This window comes from Corythoichthys intestinalis, chromosome 17, assembly GCF_030265065.1.
Source record: "Corythoichthys intestinalis isolate RoL2023-P3 chromosome 17, ASM3026506v1, whole genome shotgun sequence".
NCBI classification, from domain to species: Eukaryota; Metazoa; Chordata; class Actinopteri; order Syngnathiformes; family Syngnathidae; genus Corythoichthys; species Corythoichthys intestinalis.
Window position 1 is genome coordinate 6,668,388 of NC_080411.1, and position 23,868 is coordinate 6,692,255.

At 39.4% G+C, this 23,868-nt stretch overlaps 2 protein-coding genes across 4 annotated transcripts; one reads left to right on the plus strand and one right to left on the minus strand.

Annotated features, from left to right (window-relative positions):
- Nucleotides 1-1,062: 1,062 nt before the first annotated feature.
- On the minus strand, nt 1,063-11,354 carry ajm1 (apical junction component 1 homolog). 3 transcript variants are annotated; one of them, XM_057819279.1, is made up of 2 exons: nt 11,174-11,354; nt 1,063-5,249 (listed from the first exon to the last, which is right to left on the minus strand). In XM_057819279.1, the coding sequence occupies exon 2, from the start codon at nt 5,193-5,195 to the stop codon at nt 1,962-1,964; it is 3,234 nt and encodes a 1,077-aa protein (XP_057675262.1). In that variant the 5' UTR covers nt 5,196-5,249; nt 11,174-11,354; the 3' UTR covers nt 1,063-1,961. The 3 variants fall into 3 exon arrangements, with proteins under 3 accessions (XP_057675262.1, XP_057675261.1, XP_057675263.1); XM_057819278.1 differs by having other exon boundaries at nt 11,118-11,354; XM_057819280.1 differs by having other exon boundaries at nt 11,103-11,354.
- Nucleotides 11,355-17,087: 5,733 nt separating this feature from the next.
- LOC130905685 (major intrinsically disordered NOTCH2-binding receptor 1-like) lies at nt 17,088-23,274 on the plus strand. The gene is made up of 3 exons (XM_057819283.1): nt 17,088-17,228; nt 20,341-20,577; nt 22,991-23,274. The coding sequence occupies exons 1-3, from the start codon at nt 17,136-17,138 to the stop codon at nt 23,183-23,185; spliced, it is 525 nt and encodes a 174-aa protein (XP_057675266.1). The 5' UTR covers nt 17,088-17,135; the 3' UTR covers nt 23,186-23,274.
- Nucleotides 23,275-23,868: the final 594 nt, after the last annotated feature.

A 23,868-nucleotide genomic window follows, 5' to 3' on the forward strand; every position in this document is an offset into this window, starting at 1 on the left:
GTTCATGTCATCATAAAAATTGTGGTTTGGTCAAAGGCAAATCTATGCTGAATCAACCACTAGTATTTTTGACCTACAGGTGTTCAAAAACTCAGGTAAATATACAGTGTCCTCCATAATTATTGGCACCCCTGAAAAAGATGTGTTTTTTAGCTTCTAATATATATTTTTATTCAAATAATATGGGACCTTAATGGTAAAAAAGAGAAAAATCCAACCTTAAATACAAGTGCATTCATTCAGTGGGGAAAAAATCCCACATAAAGAAAAAAATATTTGACATGAAATAATGTATGTCACAATTATTAGCACCCCTGGTGTTAATACTTTGTACAACCGCCTTTTGGCAACCAAAAAAGGTCTGGGGACTGAGATGGCCATGGGAGGAGCTTCGTTTTGTGTCTGGTGAACCATTTCTGTGTAAATTTGGCCATATGTTTAGGGTCATTGTCTTGCTGAAAGACCCAGTGGCGACCCATCTTCAGCTTTCGGGCAGAGGGCAACAGTTTTTGATTTAAAATGTCCTGGTATTTCAAAGCATTCATGATGCCATGCACCCTAACTAGGTTCCCAAGGCCTTTGGAAGCGAAACAGCCCCACAGCATCACTGACCCACCCCAATACTTCACAGTGGGTATGAGGTGCTTTTCAGCATGTGCATCTGACACAAAAATACACACGGTCCAAGGCTTCAGCTGGGACCATATGCTTTGGTCAGATGAGACCAAGATTGAGCTTTTTGGCAACAAACACTCTAAGTGGGTCTGGCGTGCCACGAAATATGCGCATGCTGAAAAGCACCTCATACCCACTGTGAAGTATGGGGGTGGGTCAGTGATGCTGTGGGGCTGTTTCGCTTCCAAAGGCCCTGGGAACCTTGTTAGGGTGCATGGCATCATAAATGCTTTGAAATACCAGGACATTTTGAATCAAAATCTGTTGCCCTCTGCCCAAAAGCTGAAGATGGGTTGTCACTGGGTCTTTCAGCAAGACAATGACTCCAAACATATGGCCAAATCTACACAGAAATAGTTCACCAGACACAAAATCAAGCTCCTCCCATGGCCATCACAGTCCCCAGACCTCAACCCCATTGAAAACCTGTGGGGTGAGCTGAAGAGGAGAGTACAGAGGAGAGGACCCAGGTCTCTGGATGATTTAGAGAGATTCTGCAAAGAGGAATGGCTGAAGATCCCTCTTTCTGTCTTTTCCCATCTTGTGAAACATTATAGGAGAAGATTAGGTGCTGTTTTGTTGGCAAAAGGGGGTTGTACAAAGTATTAACACCAGGGGTGCTAATAATTGTGACACACATTATTTGATGTCAAATAATTATTTCTTTATGTGGGATTTTTTTCCCCACTGAATAAATGCACTTGTATTGAAGGTTGGATTTTTCTCTTTTTTTCCATTAAGGTCCCATATTATTTTGAAAAAAAAAAAAAAAATTAGAAGCTAAAAAACACATAATTATTATAAATCCAATAATTATGGAGGGCACTGTATGTTCCGGGACCTGTGCCCATCTCGTCATTCCTGCGTTGTCATATGTAGTTTGCGTTCCGGCACCTTATGATTTACAAATTAAGCACTGCATACCGGTAAAGCCACCAAGGATTGGCTGAAAAGGAAGAAATGGAGAGTCCTGCAATGGCGGAGTAAAAGCCTGGATCTTAATCCCATTGAGATGTTGTGGGGTGACTTGAAATGGGCTGTATATGCAAGAAACCTCTCAAACATCTCACTGTTGAAAGTATTCTGCGTTGAGGAGTGGGGCAATTTTCTTCGGACCGATGTCAAAGACTGGTAGATGGCTACAAAAAGCATCTCACTGAAGTTATTTCAGCCAAAGTGGGGTGACACTAGCTATTAGGTCGTAGGGTGTCCTCATCATATGTGAACATTTATTAATAACTGAATATTTAATGGGGTGCCCTAATTTTTCACATGACTGTATGCATTTAAATGATGTCATCAAGAAGATGCGGAGTTCCTACCCAGTCCAAAGTCCTTGGCTCAGACGCAGCCATAATCATGCACATAAACTGTTTCCCTGTCCTTTTATCAATCGGATAAATAGTAGTAGGGGTGAATCTCAGGTTGTTTTCCACAAACTCACAGAGTTGCTGATACACGTGCGGGTATTCATGGCGTAAGAATACGCCTCGGATCCTTAACTCTCGTTGAATATTGATGAAACAGATTTCTCGGGCCTTTCTGCCTTCTTCTCCCTCCTTATCAATATCCGCTGTTCCCGGCGGTGGAGTTAGGATCAGGGTTTCCATATCACCCTGCTTCTTGTGGCTCTTTCTGTCGGGGCTAAACGAAGCCAGAGCAACCTTTGCATATTTTCTGACTGCTGGAGCTTGGTTCCTCGGTGAGGGTCCGTCAGGCATCTGCTCACCGACAGCAATGGATACATTCAAGATAAAACATTCATTTGGGTCGTATTCTTTTCCAGCTTCTTGCAACTCTTTGCAGTACTCGCCGAGGTTGTCCTTGAAACTTTCAAGCTCTCTTAGGGACAGATATGTTGGTGACATAGGTAGACTATCCAGGCCTGCCTGCAAAAAGTTACTGGAAGACACAGTGTTTGGGAAACCGAGGAAGAGTACACCTCTACCTCGAGAAAGGTAACCAACTTTGGCCAGACGCGAAAAGGCTTTGTGGACTTCAATAGTCTCACGACAATGTTTGATGATATGTCGACACGAGCTGCCAATTCTACCATAAACACAACTCTCTTTGTGAATGTCCCAGTCCTCTCTTCGGCAGTTGCGGGAGCAGTAATAGGTGTAGCAGCTGTGGCAGGATTTAAAGTAAAGGCAAGCGTTGAAAAGAGTTTCCGTTCTGCGGCATTTGTTGTTCGAACACATCATTGTATCGTCCTCATCTGGGCTCTGATCTGGGGAGCACTCATCTGCACCCTTCATAGCATCACTTGCTCCATCTATATCTTGAAAGGAGTCAGGATTTAACCTGACTGAGGTTGGCTGCTTGTCAAGAGGAAGTGGTTCCTCCGTAACAGCCTCTGAGCTCTTCCTCGAAAGAGATACAGCCTCTTCCTCGTCAATTAGCTTCTTAAGCTGATCGAGGATGTCCTCGCTTGCCCTTCGACTGGGAGGTTTGTAGTCTGTCACGAGATCAGCTAAAAGCTCATCGAGTTGTTCAAGGCTTTGCTGAAGGGAGTTTTCATGAGGCTTTTCTTTGTTCGAGGCTTTCATTTCATGCTGATCTTCAGTGTCTCGAGAGTCCAGAATATCCCAACTGGCAGACTTTCCTTCAGTTTTCCTATGATTCCCAGTCCGAAAGTCATTATCAGTGATTGTAATCTCGGGAGTTACTAACCACTGTTTGCTAGTCGTGTTCTTCGTTGGCGGTGGCGGGCTTTGGTCGATTAAAGAGTTATCAGACAACGATAAAGCTGCGTAACGTCTTGGTGAAGTGGAGAGATTGACAACCACTGGCTGTGGTTTGTCATCCGAAGCTCCTACAGGTTTTCTTGGATCTAGATCGTTATAGCTCTGATGCCTTTGAACGGAAGGGGGATGTTCCCTCTCTGCATGCGAGTTGAGAATATCATCCAACGATCTTGAGTAGGATTTAGAGTCTGTTCCTATTCTTTGACGTTCTGCAGAAGGGTTTGAATACCAAGGAGTCAATACAGCTTCTTGTTGGGCTCTGGTCGGAGTGACTTGAGACACATAGGTTACCGGATTAGAAGGATATCCAGAAGGATATGAACTGTACCAGTCATCTGGTTGTGTCTGAACGATTCTCACATTTTTGGGGCTGTCTGTATAATGGGCCCTTGCTGGCATATGGTGTAATGGCGGCATTGCATGCATGTCGTGTGAATAATAAAACCTCGGAGGAGCAGTCTGAATTTGATAAGACCTAGGATCATCCCCGTAAAATATTCTTGTCGGTTGTGGTTGTATGATATATGGCCCCGGCTCATTTGCAGTAAAGGATTTTGGATAGCCAGCCTGTAAACTGTACGGGTAGTGCTCCATTTCACCGTAATAAGGCCTCGCACCCGTAGCCTGAACTATTCGACCTCTTTGATCATGTACATATTGCACTTTGGCACTTTGTCCTACGTTAACTTGATCGTGAAAATAGGAACTTGGCCGTGGAGGAGCAGTGGTAACATATCTACTAGGATCGTCTTCAAAAAACATTTGGAATGGCATGTTAGGACTGGAATGAGTTCTGTTTTCTATTTCGTACCCAGAAGAAGACATTCCTTCGAAAGGTACTTCCATTTGGTGTTTGTACTTATTTGGTAAACTGCAGGAATTTTGAGAAGCTTGTCGACTCTCTGTACCTAGTGAGTCATTGGGTGTCGGTGCTCGCGAATAAGAGAAATGACGGGGCACAGTCAGGCTCCTACTCCCCCAGTTTTGGTGCCTCTGCCAGGGGATGTCCATTGGAGGAGTAGGCTTTTTCTGTCCAGGGTGATGTAAAGCTGAATCATTTGGTTTAATGTCTACCCTGCATCTGACATGAGGGCTGGTTGCCGGTTTATCTGGCAATGCCTCTTCAAAAGTATTAGCTGCGTAATAGGGTGAATATCTATTGTCATCACTTAGTCCAAGTCCAACGGGATGCACTTCATGGAAATGAGCTCTATTTGCTGCATAGGACGACTCCTTACGAGGTGAGATATCAGATCTCCATTGGGATTCTCCGACAGTCCACCGGGATTCCCTTCCCTTCCTCCCCGAGGATGAGGACTCGAATGATCTAGGGTTGAGACTAGTTTGGACCCGGGGTGCACTTTTTGACCGAGCCCTTCGTTTTTGTTCAGGGACAGCACTGTTCATTTTTGCATCCGTTGGTTGAGATGTTAACCTATGGTTGAAAATGTCTGGAGCAGAAAATCGATACCTCTGATGGTGGCCCAGAGCATTCCAGACAATATCTGGGCTGGTTCCGTGCCTGTCAGGCCTCTTCTTGTACGGGGAATGCATTGAGTAGTTATGATGTTCTGGGTACTCCAAGGAGTTATATTCAAAGGTACGGCAGTGTTGCTTATTGATCTTGCTCTTAATGTCTTCCGGTGTGCTGTAATTTAAAGAATCACATTCTTTGGAGAGTTGCAAGGATTTGGAGAGCGAAGTTATGGGAATCACTTTTATGTCTCGACGCACACTTGATACCAATAAGTCAGGTGGTCCGGTGAGTGTCATCTTAAAGGGACTCCTTTAGTTTTCTCCATTAAGCTTGATAGTTGTTGATGTGGCCTAGAAGAAAACCCAAAAAACGTACAGTATGTGAGAATCCTTTTATTTTTCAACCAAAACTTCAGAACTATTTGTTAAAACCAGCGCTGTCAAAATTATCGCGTTAACGGGTGGTAATTACTTTTTAAAAATTAATCACGTTAAAATATTTGACACATTTAACGCACATGCCCCGCTCAAACAGATTAAAATGACAGCACAGTGTAATGTCCACTTGTTACTTGTGTTTTTTTGGTGTTTTGTCGCCCTCTGCTGGCGTTTGGGTGCGACTGATTTTATGGGTTTCAGCACCATGAGCATTGTGTAATTATTGACATCAACAATGGCGAGCTACTAGTTTATTTTTTGTTTGAAAATTTTACAAATTTTATTCAAACGAAAACATTAATGATTCCTTCTAGGAAAATCACTTCAAAACGCGAAGATTTTCAAGGGTACTAATTAGGGCTGTCAAAATTATCGCGTTAACGCGCGGTAATTAATTTTTTTCATTAATCACGTTAAAATATTTGACGCAATTAACGCACATGTCCCGCTCAGACAGTACTCTGCCTTTTGGTAAGTTTTACAGCAGGCTTTTTGCGCTGTCTAACAGTGAACTCTTGTGGTCGCTTTGCGACATGGTTTATTGTTTTCTTGCCAGTTCAATATGGCTGCACGACGTCTCGGGCTGACGCCTACGTTGTAATGTTGTGCTTATATGATCCTTGGACAAGATTTGTCCAAAAGTATGGTTGTTGTAAAGAATGTACATCTTATGTTAGTAAGCAAAATGTTATATTTTTTGGATGAGACGCTTTTTGTTTATGTTTAATGAATCTGTATAGCGTGCTAAGCTAATGTTGTTGCTAATGCAATGCTTGTGTACTTTTTTTTTGTAGTTTTACGACGGTCTAAAGAGGACAATGGTTTGAGGCCATTTCATTAATAAATCAGATGAAAAAGGAAGAAGTCTGATTATTAAGGCGTCGTTCACTAGCTGTCTAGCTTTGGAAAAAGTAGACGCTTCGGAGTGAGGACAGCATAGACAGATTTAAATGACAGTAGAGTGAAATGCCCACTACAGTCCCTATGTACCGTATGTTGAATGTATATATCCATCTTTTGTCTTATCTTTCCATTCCAACAATTTACTTTACAGAATATATATATATATATAAGTCACAGAAAAATATGGCATATTTTATAGATGGTTGAATTGCGATTAATTACGATTAATTAATTTTTAAGCTGTAATTAACTCGTTTAAATATTTTAATCGTATGACAGCCCTAGTACTAATTGAAACACCGATTTACTTTTCAGTCAATCCCTAAAGTCTTAACGCTTTTTAATGAAATGTGTCAAAATGATGCTGTGCTAAACAGCTAATTCGGTCAGTAGGTCAGTACAATACGGTATATAAAGGGACTTTCCTTCTCACTGATGTCACCACTTCAGTGATGATGTCTCTATTTACTTCAGGTCAGTGAGCATTTTGATAGAGCACTATTTTTATGATGCATTTTCGGAGGGAATCAACGGAGTGGTGCACTTCAGCTCCGTAATACTGCTCACCGTTTCACATTTAGCATACAAAACTAGCGTATTTGATAAAAAGAAAAAAATAAGTTGAGTCATGCTTATTGTTGAGAACATTTGGTTTTCTTTTTGTAATTTAAATGATATACGAGTATAGTAGTTGAGAAATATTTTTAGAACAACCGCTTGCTCTGACATCTTATTTCAAAATAAGATCTTTGCAGAAAACATTTCAACTATGAGGCTTGACAGTGAATGTTCATGTTTCAGTGCCATTGACGGTGATATGTGATCTATTTAACTGGGAAGTAAAATAGCATGAATGTCTATCCACGTCAATGGCTGCCAGTGAGTTAAATACAGATCTGTTATGTAACAATATAGTAAAGAGACGAAGGCAGCAAATGGCTGTCTGAGGGCAACAATGGCAATTACAGTGATCCCTCGCTACTTCACGCTTCATGCTTCGCACCCTCAGTCCATCACAGATTTTAAAAAAATGAATAAATAAATAAATAAATAAATCCATCCTGAGCCGATCAGAGCTGAAACGAATACTCGAGTAACTCGTGTTTAAAAACTGATCCGAGTAATTCTATTCACCTCGAGTAATCGTTTATTTTGACAGCTCTAAGCATCAGGTTTTGCTCGGACTACTTTTAATGCGGGACAACGCGCTGATGTCACGTGCGTAGAGGAAGAAGCAAAATAAAAATATAAAAACTTACTGCAGCCGACAGCCGCTACAAACGACGCCGACATTGCTAAATACTAGCCCGCACGATGTTACGTTGGTAGCAGGTAGCGTCTGATGAGTCTCATAGAGATCACATGTATGTTGAACTAGATGTGAAATGACAGACTCGGCCGTGTCTGGGCACTGTTAGTAAACAGCCGCCATCTTAAAGCAGTAGAGCGCTAATAAAGAGCGCTAAGCGCTAATAAATAATATTAACGTTACTGTCACTAGCTCACCTAACGTTAGCCCTGCGGAGGGCTTGGTTTCTATTGATTATGACGACTTTAGATGCGTGGCTAACGTGTCTTACATACAGGCTTTAACATAACATAGCGTTGTGGAGTGATGAGGGTGTAAAATAAAAACTCAATAATGCTAACTATCAATTTTAGCTCAGTAGTCATTGCTGGATAAAACACCAAGTAGCACTTGTCTCTAATGTGCTCCAATACAGCCTGTATCATACATTTATTTTGAACACTGCCAAAACTCAAAAGCCTATTAGGACTTACAGTTTAGACTAACTTAAAACCTAACTAGAACTTTAAAATGGCTTGACACAAATAGAAATTCAATTGAAACACGTGGGGAAAAATCCTAAGTGATGTGTGTTATCAACCGTAACGGCATTTTTAGGTATACATATATATATATATATATATATATATATTATATGTATACCTAGCAGTGAATTAGTCTTTTTTTTAATCTAGTTACATCTGAGATGCAATTGTTGGCTGTTTTCAACAATATACATAGAAAATAAAGACATTGATTGACTGAAAATGGCTCAAGATTAGATGAAATGTCTTGTTTTCTCATGTATATTTTTATAATTGCTCTTCACCTAAAAATATATTTGTTTTATCCGATTACTCGATTAATCGATAGAATTTTCAGTCGATAACTCGATTACTAAAATATTCGATAGCTGCAACAATAATTTAATGTTCATCTTGCCACAGACGCTTGGAAACCAAAGCTTCAAAGCGCCGCATGCGTCAATCATCGTTTAGCTTGTTAAACAGTTGCTGTGGCAACTCATTGTGTGTAAGTGAGCAGCTGGAGCGGATTTGAGTGGACTCACTCAATGAAGCATTTAATAAAGACAAGCATTTTTCTATTTTATTCTTCTTTCAAAATAATTCGGTGGGACAGTAACATGTTTGAAACTTATCATAATTATTACATTTGAAGTGCATAAAAAACATTTATGAAAAGAAAGTTATTTTTTTGAGTTTTTTTTTTTTTTAAGTATCCCTTTCTTGCCAAATGTATCACATTTGATCAGGGCTGTCAAACTTATCGCGTTAACGGGCGGTAAATAATTTTTAAAATTAATCACGTGAAAATATTTGACGCAACTAACGCAGATGTCCCGCTCAGACAGATTTAAATGACGGTACAGTGAAACGCTCACTTGTTAATTGTGTTTTATGAAGTTTTGCCGCCCTCTGCTGGCGCTTGGGTGCGACTGATTTTATAGGCTTCAGCACCCATGAGCATTGGGTAAGTAATTATTGACATCAATAATGGCGGGCTACTAGTTTATTTTTTGATTGAAAATTTTACAAATTTTATTAAAACGAAAACATTAAGAGGGGTTTTAATACAAAATTTCTATAACTTGTACTAACATTTTTCTTTTAAGAACTACAAGTCTTTCTATCCATGGATCGCTTTAACAGAATGTTAATAATGTTAATGCCATCTTGTTGATTTATTGTTATAATAAACAAATACAGTCCTTATGTACCATATGTTGAATCTATATATCCATCTTGTGTGTTATCTTTCTATTCCAACAATAATTTACAGAAAAATATGGCATATTTTATAGATGGTTTGAATTGCGATTAATTGCGATTAATTACGATTAATTAATTTTTAAGCTGTAATTAACTTGATTAAAAATTTTAATCGTTTGAAAGCCCTAATATATATATAAATGTATATTTCCAATGCTAATCTCAATAAATACTTTCAACACACACCAAAAAAAAAGATTTTTTTTTTAGGGGGGGGATTCCCATTAACCACGAATAAAGAGGGATCACTGTAAACGATATTTTGAATGATTTGAACTATACACGTATACGTATCAGGTATACGTACATACGTATACATATACTTCAAAGCGCCGTATGCGTCAATGATCGTTTAACTTGTTAAACAGTTGCTGTGGCAACCAATTGTGTGTAAGTGAACAGGTTGAGCGGATTTAAGTGGACTCACTCAATATAGCATTTATTATGGACAAGCATTTTTCTACTTTATACTTGCTTAAAAATAATTTGGTGGGACAGTAACATGTTTAAAACTTATCATAATTAATACATTTGAACTGGTTAAAAAACATATATATATATATATATACATAAATGTTTTTTAAACAATACTTTGGAGGCAGAAAAGTGAAAAAAACATGTCATCTCTATATATATCTTTTCAATGCTAATCTGAATAAACACACACAAAATAAAAAATAAAAAAATTCACTTCACGGTTTTTCACTTAATTGTGTGACTTTTTGTGTGACTTTTTCCACAACTAATTGTGTGTAAGTGAGCATGTTGAGTGGATTTCAGTGGACTCACTCAATGAAGCATTTAATAAAGTCAAGCATTTTTCTGCTTTATTCCAGTTTAAAAATAATTTGGTGGGACAGTAACATGTTTAAAACTTATCATAATTAATACATTTGAAGTGGACTAAAATATAAATTGTATGTGTATATATGTTTTTTTTTTATTATACTTTGGGAAAAAATGTGGAAAAACATGTCTTACATGTATCTCTTTCCAATGCTAAATCTGAAACACTCACACAAAAAAGGGAGCGGGGGGGGGGGGGGGGGCGCTACTTTTCGCGGTTTTTCACTTATCGCGGCTGGTTCTAGGCCCGTTAACCACGAAAAACGAGGGATCACTGTATATAGACCCCAATGAAAAAAAGTTAGCAACATATTGGCAGTATACTGTAAATGCATGTTACATGGCTACAGCACATGTGGCAAATCATGGAATTGCACGAATGGCATCTGTTGCTTGGTGCACTGCGGCCCAAATAAACATGTTAATGAAATACATTTTTCACAGATTTACTGCTCCAATTGAAAAAAAAAAAAATCAATACTTGCAGTAAATTTACGAGCATATTCAAGCAAGAGTATGCTATCTGCAGTGTGTGCCTTTTGCAAGAATTGGGACATAATACTTATTGGAGATTAAAATGACATCCAATCTGAACAGAGAGCGCAGATCTGAGCCAACGCTCCATGCAATGCATTCATGCATATGGCTGCACGGTGAGCCAAGAGCCCGTAGCTAGAATTGTGATGAGGATGATGTCATGTGTGAAAGGCAGGATGGAACATACGTATCAGCCAACGTGACCGTAGCAATAACGACGTGCACACAACATCCAAACAAAACCAAAGGAAAAAGAAGACACTTTGTAAGCTCGGAGAGGTCGGATTATGATCAAAACGCATTGCGATGGCATGCTTAATAGATGATCGCCGCGTGGATGTGATGAACATGAGTGGCAAACATTGGCTGCGCAGTGTTGCTAGAAGGGTAAATGCATAATACCGTATTTCCACGCACATCAATCGTGACTGGATGTCAACATCATTCAGCGAATCCAATGCTTCGTATCTTACCACATCAGTCCGGAGACCCACTCTGAGTGTATCCATTTTTGTTACGAGGGAGTGACAAAATCACACATCGGCGAGAATGCAAAACACGCCTTTTTGTTTGCCGAGCCCTCGCTCCCTTCACAAGGTTAGACGGGTCTCTTGCGCATTCTCGCTGCACCATCCGCATCTATCTTGCCGCAACCACAACCCAGCCCCCCAACACCACCGTTCCACCCCTCCCCGTCCTTTCCCTTCCCTCATCTCCCCTCCCTCTCTCCCGTTTAGTGCGGTGAAGGGTCTCTCCCAGTTCAATCATCCATTTGACTTGACACTCCGTTTACTCTCTGGAAATGTTCATAGGGATGTCCCCGATTCGATCACGTGATCGGAAATCAGGCCCAATCACATCAAGATCGGAATCGGGTGAAAAAAAATCGGATTTTTAAAATGTAATGATTCATTTCTAAGGCTGTCAAACGATTCAAATTTTTAATCGAGTTAATCAGTGGCGCCTCCAGAAAATTTTAATAGGGGTGGCCACTTAAAATCTTGGGGTGGCCAAAATTAAAAGCCATAATTTCAGGTTTTCATTATATTATTGCAGTAAAAAGGTCAGGGGAAAACTATCAGAAAGACACGGCTACTGATATACTTTGGTGTATTGTGTAATATTTGATGTTACTAATGATTTAACATAGTCCATACCTGTCCAGTCAACATTTTGAGTTCCACAACAATTCTGTTTTATTGTGTTATGTATATATTAAGCATAAGGTGTACATTTAACTAGGGCTGTCAAACGATTAAAATTTTTAATCGAGTTAACCACAGCTTAAAAATTAATTAATCGTAATTAATCGCAATTCAAACCATCTCTAAAATATGCTATATTTTTCTGTAAATTATTGTTGGAATGGAAACATAAGACAAAACGGATATATACATTCAACATACTGTACATAAGCACTGTATTTGTTTATTATAACAATAAATCCACAAGATGGCATTAACTTTATTAACATTATTTCAGTGAAAGGGATCCACGGAAAGAAAGACTTGTAATTCTTAAAGGGTAAATGTGAGTTTGTATATTGTGACTAAATATTGCCATCTAGTGTATTTGTTGAGCTTTCAGTAAATGATACTGTAGCGACTTAACTGTTCTGCCCAAATGCATGATGGGAAGTGGTCCAGCCATGACTGTGTGTGGTGGCTGCAAATGCTATATCTTCTCTGTGTTGGGCACACTACAGGGTGTTAAGAAAAAGATCAACTCCTGTCATTCTTCCCCACTTCGCTTCCCACAATATTTATGGTTGCTGTGGGAGAGCTGACAAAGCTTCTGCCAATTAAAAGCACGGCCCCAATGAATACTTGTATCTACTTCACTCTGCCTCTTATCTCTGTGTAGAAGTAAAACGGCGCCATTGTCGGTTGTTTGCGGCAATGCGTGAATGAGTCGTACAGCGAATGCGTTAATTGCGATATTTTCACGTGATTAATTAAAAAAAATTCATTACTGCCCGTTAATGTGATGAATTTGACAGCCCTACATTTAACAAAACAAAATAAATGCATTCATTTGGGATGAAATGCATAACTGATGCTACAATAATCTAACAATATACTGGCAAGCGGGGTGGCCAGTGGGGTGGCCAACCAATTTATAGGGGTGGCCGCGGCCACCCCTGGCCACCCCCTGGTGGCGCCACTGGAGTTAATCACAGCTTAAAAATGAATTAATCGTATTTAATCGCAATTCAAACCATCTCTAAAATATGCCATATTTTTCTGTAAATTATTGTTGGAATGGAAAGGTAAGACGCAAGACGGATATTTTCAACATACTGTACATAAGTACTGTATTTATTATAACGATAAATCCACAAGATGGTAAATGGTATTATACTTACATAGTGCTTTTCCACAATTTCAAGGCGCTCAAAGCGCTTTACACTATATCACCATCTACCTACTGGTGACGCAGCACCAGGAACAATGTGGGGTTCAGTATCTAGCTCAAGGATACTTAGACGAGTTTATCAGGGCAGAGAATGGGATTAACATTATTAACATTCTTTCTGTTAAAGGGATCCACGGATAGAAAGACTTGTAGTTCTTAAAAGATAAATGTTAGTACAAGTTATAGTAATTTTTAGGGTTGTTCCGATCATGTTTTGAATTCCTCACATTTAAGCATAAAATCACCATCAAATGTGATCTGATCTTTGTCAAAGTCACACGGATGAAAAAAAAAAACAGTGTCTGCTATGACTAAAATCACCCAAATATTTATAGGTTTTCATATTTTAAGGAGGATAGCATTAAAACAATGACAGAAGGGGGAAATATATGTGAGCTAACCATCTGCCTAAGGAGACTTTGGGGCTGTTTACATTGTGACTCTCCGAGAATACGAAAAATTTCAAATTTGCATCTATATGGGCCCGTCTCCATTTGAACAATGTCGCAATTCTGCATGAAAACGATGTAGTATTCATGCCAAGCCCTAGGGGGCAGTGCAGATTTACAAGGCGACAGCGAATGATGCACTTTGACCTACCAAGCTCCTCAGCCCGGAAAAAAATATGCCCGCTCACTCGAAGCAATGGCATTTTTCTTTTGTTCAAAAAGGCACAAAAATGGAAACATTCAACATATTTAATTGAAAAATATTATTAAAACTAGGGTTGTTCCGATCATGTCTTTTTGCTTCCGATCCGATCCCGATCGTTTTAGTTTGAGTATCTGCCGATCCCAATATTTCCCGATCCGATTATTATTATTTTTTTGCTCCCGATTCAATCCCGAACATTCCCGATAATTTTTCCCGATCATATACATTTTGGCAATGCATTAATTAAAAAAATGAATAAAACTCGGACGAATATATACATTCAACATACAGTACATAAGTACTGTATTTGTTTATTATGACAATAAATCCTCAAGATGGCATTTACATTATTAACATTCTTTCTGTGAGAGGGATCCACGGATAGAAAGACTTGTGACTTTGTATATTGTGACTAAATATTGCCATCTATTGTATTTGTTGAGCTTTCAGTAAATGATACTGTAGCCATGCCCAAATGGATGATGGGAAGTAGAACCATGACTGTGCGTAGTGCTAACAATTGATATTTTTTCTCTGCGTTGGGAAATAACATAAGGTGTTAAGAAAAGGATTAATTGCGATCTTGCTTCCCCACATTGCTTCCCATGATATATCTAATCGTAGGGAGAGGGATTGCAAGGCTTTAGCCAATTAAAAAAAAGTTTCCAAAGGCTGCCAGAATTCACTCTACTCATTTTACGCTGCCTTTTATCTCTCTATATAGGTAAAACAGCGCCATTACAGATTGAGCGCGACAATGCGTGAGTGGGTCGTGCAACACATGCATTGATTGCGTTAAATATTTTAATGTGATACATTTTTTTAAAAATTAATTACCGCTGTTATCGGAATACATTTGATAACCCTACCTTAAGCCGAAACTAAAGACTCTGGATGAGTGTAACATATTATGTCTGAGACCGATCACGTCATTTTCAAAGTATCGGAATCGGCAAAAAAATATCGGCCATGCCTTTTTTAAATATATATATATATATATATATATATATATATTAAATTAAATCGTTTTCTAATTGTATTTAACGTTACAGAGATAATATGTTACACTCATCCAGAGTCTTTAATTTAGGCTTAAGGTAGGGTTATCAAATTTATCAATACTTGTCAAATTTAAGTATCATGGGAAGCAATGTGGGGAAGCAAGATAGCAATTGATCATTTTCTTAACATCTTATGTTATTTCCCAACGCAGAGAAGATATATCAATTGGTAGCACTACGCACAGTCATGGTTCCACTTCCCATCATGCATTTGGGCATGGCTACAGTATCATTTACTGAAAGCTCAACAAATACACTAGATGGCAATATTTAGTCACAATATACAAAGTCACAAGTCTTTCTATCCGTGGATCCCTCACAGAAAGAATGTTAATAATGTAAATGCCATCTTGAGGATTTATTGTCCTAATAAACAAATACAGTACTTATGTACTGTATGTTGAATGTATATATTCGTCTGAGTTTTATTCATTTTTTTTCTTAATGCATTGCCAAAATGTATATGATCGGGGAAAATTATCGGGAAAGATTGGAATTGAATCGGGAGGAAAAAAAAGCAATCGGATCGGGAAATATCGGGATCGGCAGATACTCAAACAAAAACGATCGGGATCGGATAGGGAGCAAAGAAACATGATTGGAACAACCCTAGTTAAAGCACACACTGTATATTAATCTGTGTGATTTTGACAAAGATCACATCACATTTGATGATGATTTTTTTGCAAAAATGTGAGAAATTCCAAAAGGTTCAGATAGTTTTTCATAGCACTGTAAGTAAACCTACTTTTAGCCACTTTTAGTACCAGTTCATGACGAATATGCATATTATTGTGCTATTTCTGCAACCCGAATCCAAAGAATGTACCTCGTAATTGGCTGGTTGGTGGAGGGCGTGGCATCCGTTGTAAACTCAGAATTAAAACATTAACAACTAAAATGTGCGGATTATCGACTTTTAAAATTGGAAAATCTCTGTTTAGCTATTGAGAACCTGTGTTAGAATGATTTCCGTTGTTACTTATGAAAATTATATAATTTTCAAAAATTAATTCATGTTTTACTATTAAGAATTTTAAAATGCCTGTAAAGCCCGAGATGCAATAGTTCCCTGGACAGATTATTTCCAATAGGGTTGTTCCGATCATGTTTTTTTTTGCTCCCGATCCGATCCCGATTGTTTTAGTTTGAGTATCTGCTGATCCCGATATTTCCGGATCCGATTGCTTATTTTTGCATTCCAATCATTCCCGATAATTTTTCCCGATCATATACATTTTGGGAATGCATTAAGAAAAAGATGAATAAAACTCGGACAAATATATACATTCAACATACATAAGTACTGTATTTGTTTATTATGACAATAAATCCTCAAGATGGCATTTTCATTATTAACATTCTGTCTGTGAGAGTGATTCACGGATAGACTTGTAATTCTTAAAGGATAAATGTGACTTTGTATATTGTGACTAAATATTGCCATCTAGTGTATTTGTTGCGCTTTCAGTAAATGATACTGTAGCCATGCCCAAATGCATGATGGGAAGTGCAACCATGACTGTGCGTATTGCTACCAATTGATATATCTTCTCGGCGTTGGGAAGTAACCTAGGGTGTTAACAAAAAGATCAATTACTACCTTGCTTTCTACGATATTTCTAATCGTAGGGAGAGGGATTGTAAGGCTTTAACCAATTAATAAGAGGCTTCAAAGGCTGCCAAAACTCACCCCACTCATTGTACACTGCCTTTTATCTCTCTATATAGGTAAAACAGCGCCATTACAGATTGAGCGCAACAATGCGTGAGTGGGTCGTGCAGCGCATGCATTAATTGCGTTAAATATTTTAACGTGATACATTTTTGAAAAAATTAATTACCGCCGTTATCGGGATAAATTGGATAACCCTACCTTAAGCCTTAACTAAAGACTCTGGATGAGTGTAACATATTATGTCTGTAACGTAAAATACAATTAGAAAACGATTTAATTAAAAAAAAAATATATATATATATATATATTAAAAAAAGGCATGTCCGATATTTTTTTGCCGATTCCGATACTTTGAAAATGACGTGATCGGGACATCTCTAATTTCCAATGTTGTTTACAAACTAAATCATATGCACAAATCATATGAAGGTTGACCATTATAGCAGAACAGATGGTGTTCGGCTTTTGGGGTATCCTGACTGGGTTACACACACCTGCAAGTGATACAGGCTCATAAATACGGCACCTCATTTATTATTACAGAGCACACCTGTTCCCATGATGCAATGCACCAAGTCAGTTGTCAGAGGGTAAAGCTAACAGTCGGAATGAAAGCACAGGGCCATCATGGTAACTCCCGTTCTACCAAATAACAATCACCCCCAGAGGTTTCTCAAGCTGGACGTAAAGATGCTGCCGGTCTCCAACAGAATGGATCAGGTTGTAGCAGTCAGAAAATTGATTTTTTTTGTTCAAATTAAGCTTTAATACTCGGTCGTATGCATGTATATTTTTCTTTTCAAACAGAATCATATTTTGCTCAATCAGAATCGTCCCAACATCTGATTTTAGCAGAAAAAAAGTGGTACATCTACTACACAATCTATACAACTTTACTTTTAATAGGACTACATGGGATTCAATAAAACTAACAATCATCTTGCTAGGATAACATGATTGTTTTACTTTTACAATTTCAGACTAAAATGTGTTGCTGTTTTGCCCAATACTGAAACTAGTTAGCTCTTAATTATTGCTGGCAAATTGTATTGCTTCAGTGACGTTTCAAGTTAAATCATTATTGTACCGTATGTTTTAATCAAAGACACAATAGCATTATAGCAATCAATTTAGGTTTATGTAATCTGTTACCCTGCAGACTGAGTCAGAATATCTCTTACCGGCTCTTTGAAATGGCTTGATCAGGCTTCTCTCTGAGGGTCAACTCACTCCAGGTTTTCACATAACCAGCAAGGCCGGCCCAGCCTATGCGCAGGCTATGCAGCTGCTTAGGGCCCCTGACCACTATAGGGGCCCCCCAATCTGGAAACCTCCTTTTATACGTTGTTAATAGAGCATCGTGAATAATGTGGCGTGCATTGCCGTTGATCAATGCAAACATCAATTTTCTTGTTATTACAATCTGGCAACCTGGGGAGTGACGTTAAACCTGCTTTGCGATGATTGGTGCTCAAACTTGCTTGGAAAATAGATGCACGAATATGTCGAAGAGAATTTATCCTTCTGGAGCAGAGAAAGGAAAGAAGAAAATCGGAGAAAAGAAACAACAGTATAGTACTGCAAAGATTAATCGATTAACTCGAGTATTCGATTAGAAAAAACATTCGAATTAAATGTTGTTGCTTCGAGTATTCGTTTAATTAAAGTGGCGTTGCAATGGTTTATTTTGAAAGTGTTTGTATTTAGTTTTATTGATTAGGTTGGATACACTGCCCTCTGGTTTGCCTCTTTCTACATGGCTGAATCCAACTGCTCCCTGTTAAGACCAACGTAAGCTAAGTTTTTGTTTGAGCTAATGTTTTTTAATGCATTCATAATTTAGTTTATAGGTATATTTAGCCGTTTTTTGTGGGAATATGTGTCTGAACCATTTGTTAAGAGCACTGTAAAAAAAACTTTAGCACTTTATAGCATTTAAGCTAGCCGACTTTTTCTATGCAAGTTAGCCAATTGTTCTTTTGTTGTACATAGATCCTCATTTAAAAAAAAAAAAAATTATACTCTTTGAGCCTGAGCTCTGGTATTTTAATTTTTCACGTTCCTTATCCGATTACTTGATTATTCGAACTAACTAGTCCATCAATTAATCGACTACTAAAATATTCTATAGCTGCAGCCCTACAGCAGTATCGCGATAATAGAGCATGTTGTTGATGTTGTTGTAGTTGTGCAAGACACTCCCGACTTGAACGCTGTTGTCAGCTGAGCTTGTCAATATGTCGTACTGGTAATTGCCATTAGCCGCAGGGCAAAAGCCCGGAGCGAATCAAGTAAAGCCGAGCAAGTTGTCACCTGTCGGCAACTAAAAATGTACGGCTTCCGCTGATTGTAGAAATATAATAACGAAATATTGGCATAATATGCATTTGGACTGGAGAGCGTAGATATAGTCATTTCATTTATATCGGACATTATTATCAAGTAGTATACCAATCAGAAAAAGAAATGAAAATACTGAAGCGCACAACATCCTCTTGCTTCTCTTTCTGCGTGTACCTGAAGTACAAGTGCGCGTACCTGAAGTACCAGTGCACTCAAGTGCGCCTACCTAAAGTAAGAGTGCACGCAAGTGTACGTACTTGTGGTACCAGTGCACGCACTTGCGCGTACTTGTGGTACCAGTGCACGCAAGTGCGTGTACTTGTGGTACCAGTGCACGCAAGTGCGCGTACTTGTGGTACCAGTGCACGCAACGGCGCATACTTGCGGTACCAGTGCACGCAAGTGCGCGTACTTGTAGTATGAGTAACCGTAGTTAAGTGCAATTAAGTACACATCCTGATCGCCTATGTACTTGTAGTACATACATACGTACTTGTACCAGTGCACGGAAGTGCGCGTACCTGAGGTACCAGTGCACGCAAGTCTGCGTACTTGAAGTACCAGTGCACGCAAGTCTGCGTACTTGAAGTACCAGTGCACGCAAGTCCGCGTACTTGAAGTACCAGTGCACTCTAGTGCGCGTACGTGAGGTACGAGTGCACGCAAGTGTGCGTACTTGTGGTACCAGTACACGCACTTGTGGAACCAGTGCACGCAAGTGCGCGTACGTGAGGTACGAGTGCACGTACTTGAAGTATGAGTGCACGCAAGTGCGCGTACTTGTGGTACCAGTGCACGCAAGTCCGCGTACTTGTGGTACCAGTGCGCGCAAGTCCGCGTACTTGAGGCACCAGTGCGCGCAAGTCCGCGTACTTGAGGCACCAGTGCGCGCAAGTCCGCGTACTTGAGGCACCAGTGCGCGCAAGTGCGCGTACTTGCGGCACCAGTGCGCGCAAGTGCGCGTACTTGCGGCACCAGTGCGCGCAAGTGCGCGTACTTGCGGTACCAGTGCGCGCAAGTGCGCGTACTTGTAGTATGAGTAACCGTAGTTAAGTGCAATTAAGTACACATCCTTATCGCCTATGTACTTGTAGTACAAGTGGACGACAATTATACATATGCTTGTCTTATTTCTGATTTTGCCATGACCCATCACAAAGTTTCGTCCTGTTTCCACCTAAATCTGGTGTTAGAACGCAGCACGTGTTTAAGTTTATCACAATGAAAACCACCTCAATGCTCTGCCTGGGTCAGCCGCCTACGGGAAGGTGTGGCATGATGTCTGTCAGAGCTGTATGGTCAACTGATGGTGAAGTCTATGACTCACCGTAAAAGACGGCACCATGCACCACTACACTATTTGCATACAAGACATCAAAATGCAACTTTTTCATGAATTTGAGCAATTAACTCAGGTTTATGTACTGTAAATGCAGTTTTCAACAAATACATCAAACTGGCAATTAGTGTGTGTTTTCTCCATCCGTAGAATGTCTTGGAGCAGAGAACGAACATTAAAAGTTCACCTACCTATCCAGAAGACACACTGGCGTTTGTGGACCGATACCTTGAGAAGCATGTCACTCCTGGTCATCTGCAGTCCAACATTAAAACAAACCCTCTGTATAGTATGAGAGATACAGCGGACAACAAGTACACACCTTCCTGGACGATCAAGGAATATACAACGCAAACAAGCCATGGCCAAATTGCTGACTTTTTACAGGTAATTCATTAGAAGACCCGCCTCTTTTCACACATTAATGTACCTATGACAGAATAATAAAAAAAAAAGTCTTAAATAGCAATATTATGTGAATTAGAATCATATTTTGAGGCGATTCGACTATATACAACAATTTGGCAACGTGCAGACAATGAAAAATTAGTCTTTTAATCTTCCGTTAAGCCTTTGCCTATCATGATAGAGTTCTAGCGTCCCCAGCTGGATGATGACGTCGGCAGGGTCTCGATTTTATCTAATTTAGAATTCAGCCCATTGAGGGGGAATTATTCAGAACGAGCAAAATGCGACGAATAGAGCAGCAAAATGCCATTGTTTCAATCTCTCTACTCCAATATTTTTAGAGGTTATTCTTTTTATCAAAGTATTTTTCCCCAATTGCTAAATAAATTGTATGGTCATTACAAATAAAAGTCTTGTGCTAGGAATATGAAATATTATAATTAATTTTGTTGCTGAATCTGCGTTTCGGGGTCATCAACATGGCGTGCCCCCCTGTTCCTGTTAAAATTCGCCCCCCCAGCCAAGGCGCACGGGAACAGCGACGGCCGAACAAAGTGCCGCTCTGCCAATGCTGCCCCCGTGCGCGCCAACCGGGAAGGCAGAACTTCGCGTGTTCTCTTCTTATTTTTAACCCTTTGTACTGACTCCATGTTTCAAAAGTTTGAAGAACACTCACCGAAAACAGGTTGACAATTTATTCGTCGACAATGGTAAAAAAACAAGGCAAAAAAAGATGACGGAGGGACAATTCTGGATCCAAAACAAGGCTACATGTTTCCGAGCAGCAAAAATCTGTGTTATCTCAGTGTCCAGTCTTTTTAAAGTCCGTGCTGAAGCGGGCCGTGCTGAAGGCGTGTCCGAAAGTATGTCTGGGCGTTGCTTTTGGGTCTTCCCCTCTGTGGCTGGTTTTGGGCGGCTTAGGTTCGTGCATGGATGGGACGCCCGCTATCAACTTTGTTATCCGGGCTGGCTTGTACTTCTTTTAGGACAAAGCGCTTTGTCCTTGGAGTTTGCTGGGAGAGCTGATTGCAAGAGTTGGTGCGTCAATCTTGTTCGTGACGCACGCGTTGGGCTTCTGTGATAAGACGGCATTGTGTATCTCTTCTATTTCTTCACATTAAACTATGGTGTGCTATTTATTTTATATTAGTAGTGCAGTCCTACCATAAATATGAAAATGATACTATTTCCTGATAAATTATATCACGTGTGTTAGAGTAATGCAAACAGTTAGACGGTGCCTACGAGAACCTGTACCATTATTTCTCATCTCCCCCTCATTAGCCCGGATAAGGTGATTCCCTTTACTGTGTCAAAAGGGCATGTAGTGGAGTCTGCTTAAACAATAGTTAGATGAATGTGTTAGACTAATGCAAAAAATTATATGGTGTGTGCGATGACGGTATATTTTCCCTTCACCCCTAAAGTCAAACTCCGCCTATGCATGCAGGTTGTTGAGTTAATTATCGAGGGTTGATTGAATATTTGCTTGATTGATTGAATATTTGCTTGTGATCATTTATACCTAATACATACATAATACATATTGCCATATTTTTTCTTATTTGATATAACGAGTAAGTAATTATTGCTTGCTATACTAGGTATAATGTTTAAGTGTTACAAAGTGTTAAAAAGGGTCGGGATGACAACTGCCTTGCTTCATGGCCGCAACATTGCGATCATTTATACCTAATACATACATAATACATATTGCCATATTTTTTCTTATTTGATATAACCAGTAAGTAATTATTGCTTGCTATACTAGGTATAATGTTTAAGTGTTACAAAGTGTTAAAAAGGGTCGGGATGACAACTGCCTTGCTTCATGGCCGCAACATTGCGTAACTAGACCTTCTAGGACATCTTCAGCATCTTACGTCTGGACTTTCGTCTAGACTTTCGAGGACATCTTCCATGGCCGCAGCGTTGCATAACTGAAGTGTCTGGATCATTCTGACCATTTTACCTAAGTGCCCTTGCTTACACACGTGTATTTAGTTAGTTCCACCTACATGCTTACACATAGCCAACCAAAATCACATGGGTGTCTCCAGCTTGCTTTCCCCCTCCCTTTAGGGCGGCACCCTTCTGTGTTAGGACAAACCCCTGATAAAAGGAGCAAGGAGGGTTTTTCTTTAGATCAATTTTGGTGACTATACAGCGTAATCTAGCATTTCTCTGTCTAGTCCCTCCTTGCTCTCCTTGGCCAAGAAAACGGAGTGTCTTCTCTCCTTATTTTTGGGTAATTTTACAAATGTCTACCTAAGGGTCTATTTTTGAACTTGACACAGGTTATGCTGTAACGCCCTTGCCATAAATTCATTACCGCTGTACCCTCTGAATTAACATCATTGATTGTTAGACTTATGGTATTTTATTTGCCTAGGATAAAGAGAAGACACCCAAAGAGTTGGACTTTTGGCTGGAAGATCCGTACACACCGGGATTTGATGCATTATTAAAGAAAAAGGAAGCTGAACAGCGACGGAAAAGACTACACAAACTACTTTGTGTCATAGGTTTGTCTATCAGTGTAGTTATTGTTGTCGTCATTGTACCGGTTGTGGTACTAAAGAACTAAGCCTGACTGTTTTTTTGTTTTTTTTTTAAATGACATTTTTAAGATACTAAAAGTTTATCACACTAGAAGGAACATTTAAAAAAATGCTTGGATGGAAAATAAAGTTGTTTTGAAATCTGTTTTATTTGTACTCGCGCACCATCAATAGGGGTGGATCTGGATCGATACAGTCATGCCTCGTTTTTCATGGTAATGGGGACCGGAACCCACCGCGATAAACCGTGAAGTAGCGCCCCCCCCAAACCCCCTCCCATAAATTCTGTGTTAAATTTATTTATTCAGATTTAGCATTTGAAAGAGATACATACAGTAGGGCAAATAAGTATTTAGTCAACCACCAACTGTGCAAGTTCTCCTACTTGAGAAGATTGGAGAGGCCTGTAATTGTCAACATGGGTAAACCTCAACCATGAGAGACAGAATGTGGAAAAAAACAAACAGAAAATCACATTGTTTGGTTTTTAAAGAATTTATTTCCAAATTAGACTGGAAAATAAGTATTTGGTCACCTACAAACAAGCAAGATTTCTGGCTATCAAAGAGGTTTAACGTCTTCTAACGAAGCTCCACACGTTACCTGTATTAATGGCACCTGTTTTAACTCATTATCAGTATAAAAGACACCTATCCACAACCTCAGTCAGTCACACCCCAAACTCCACTATGGCCAAGACCATAGAGCT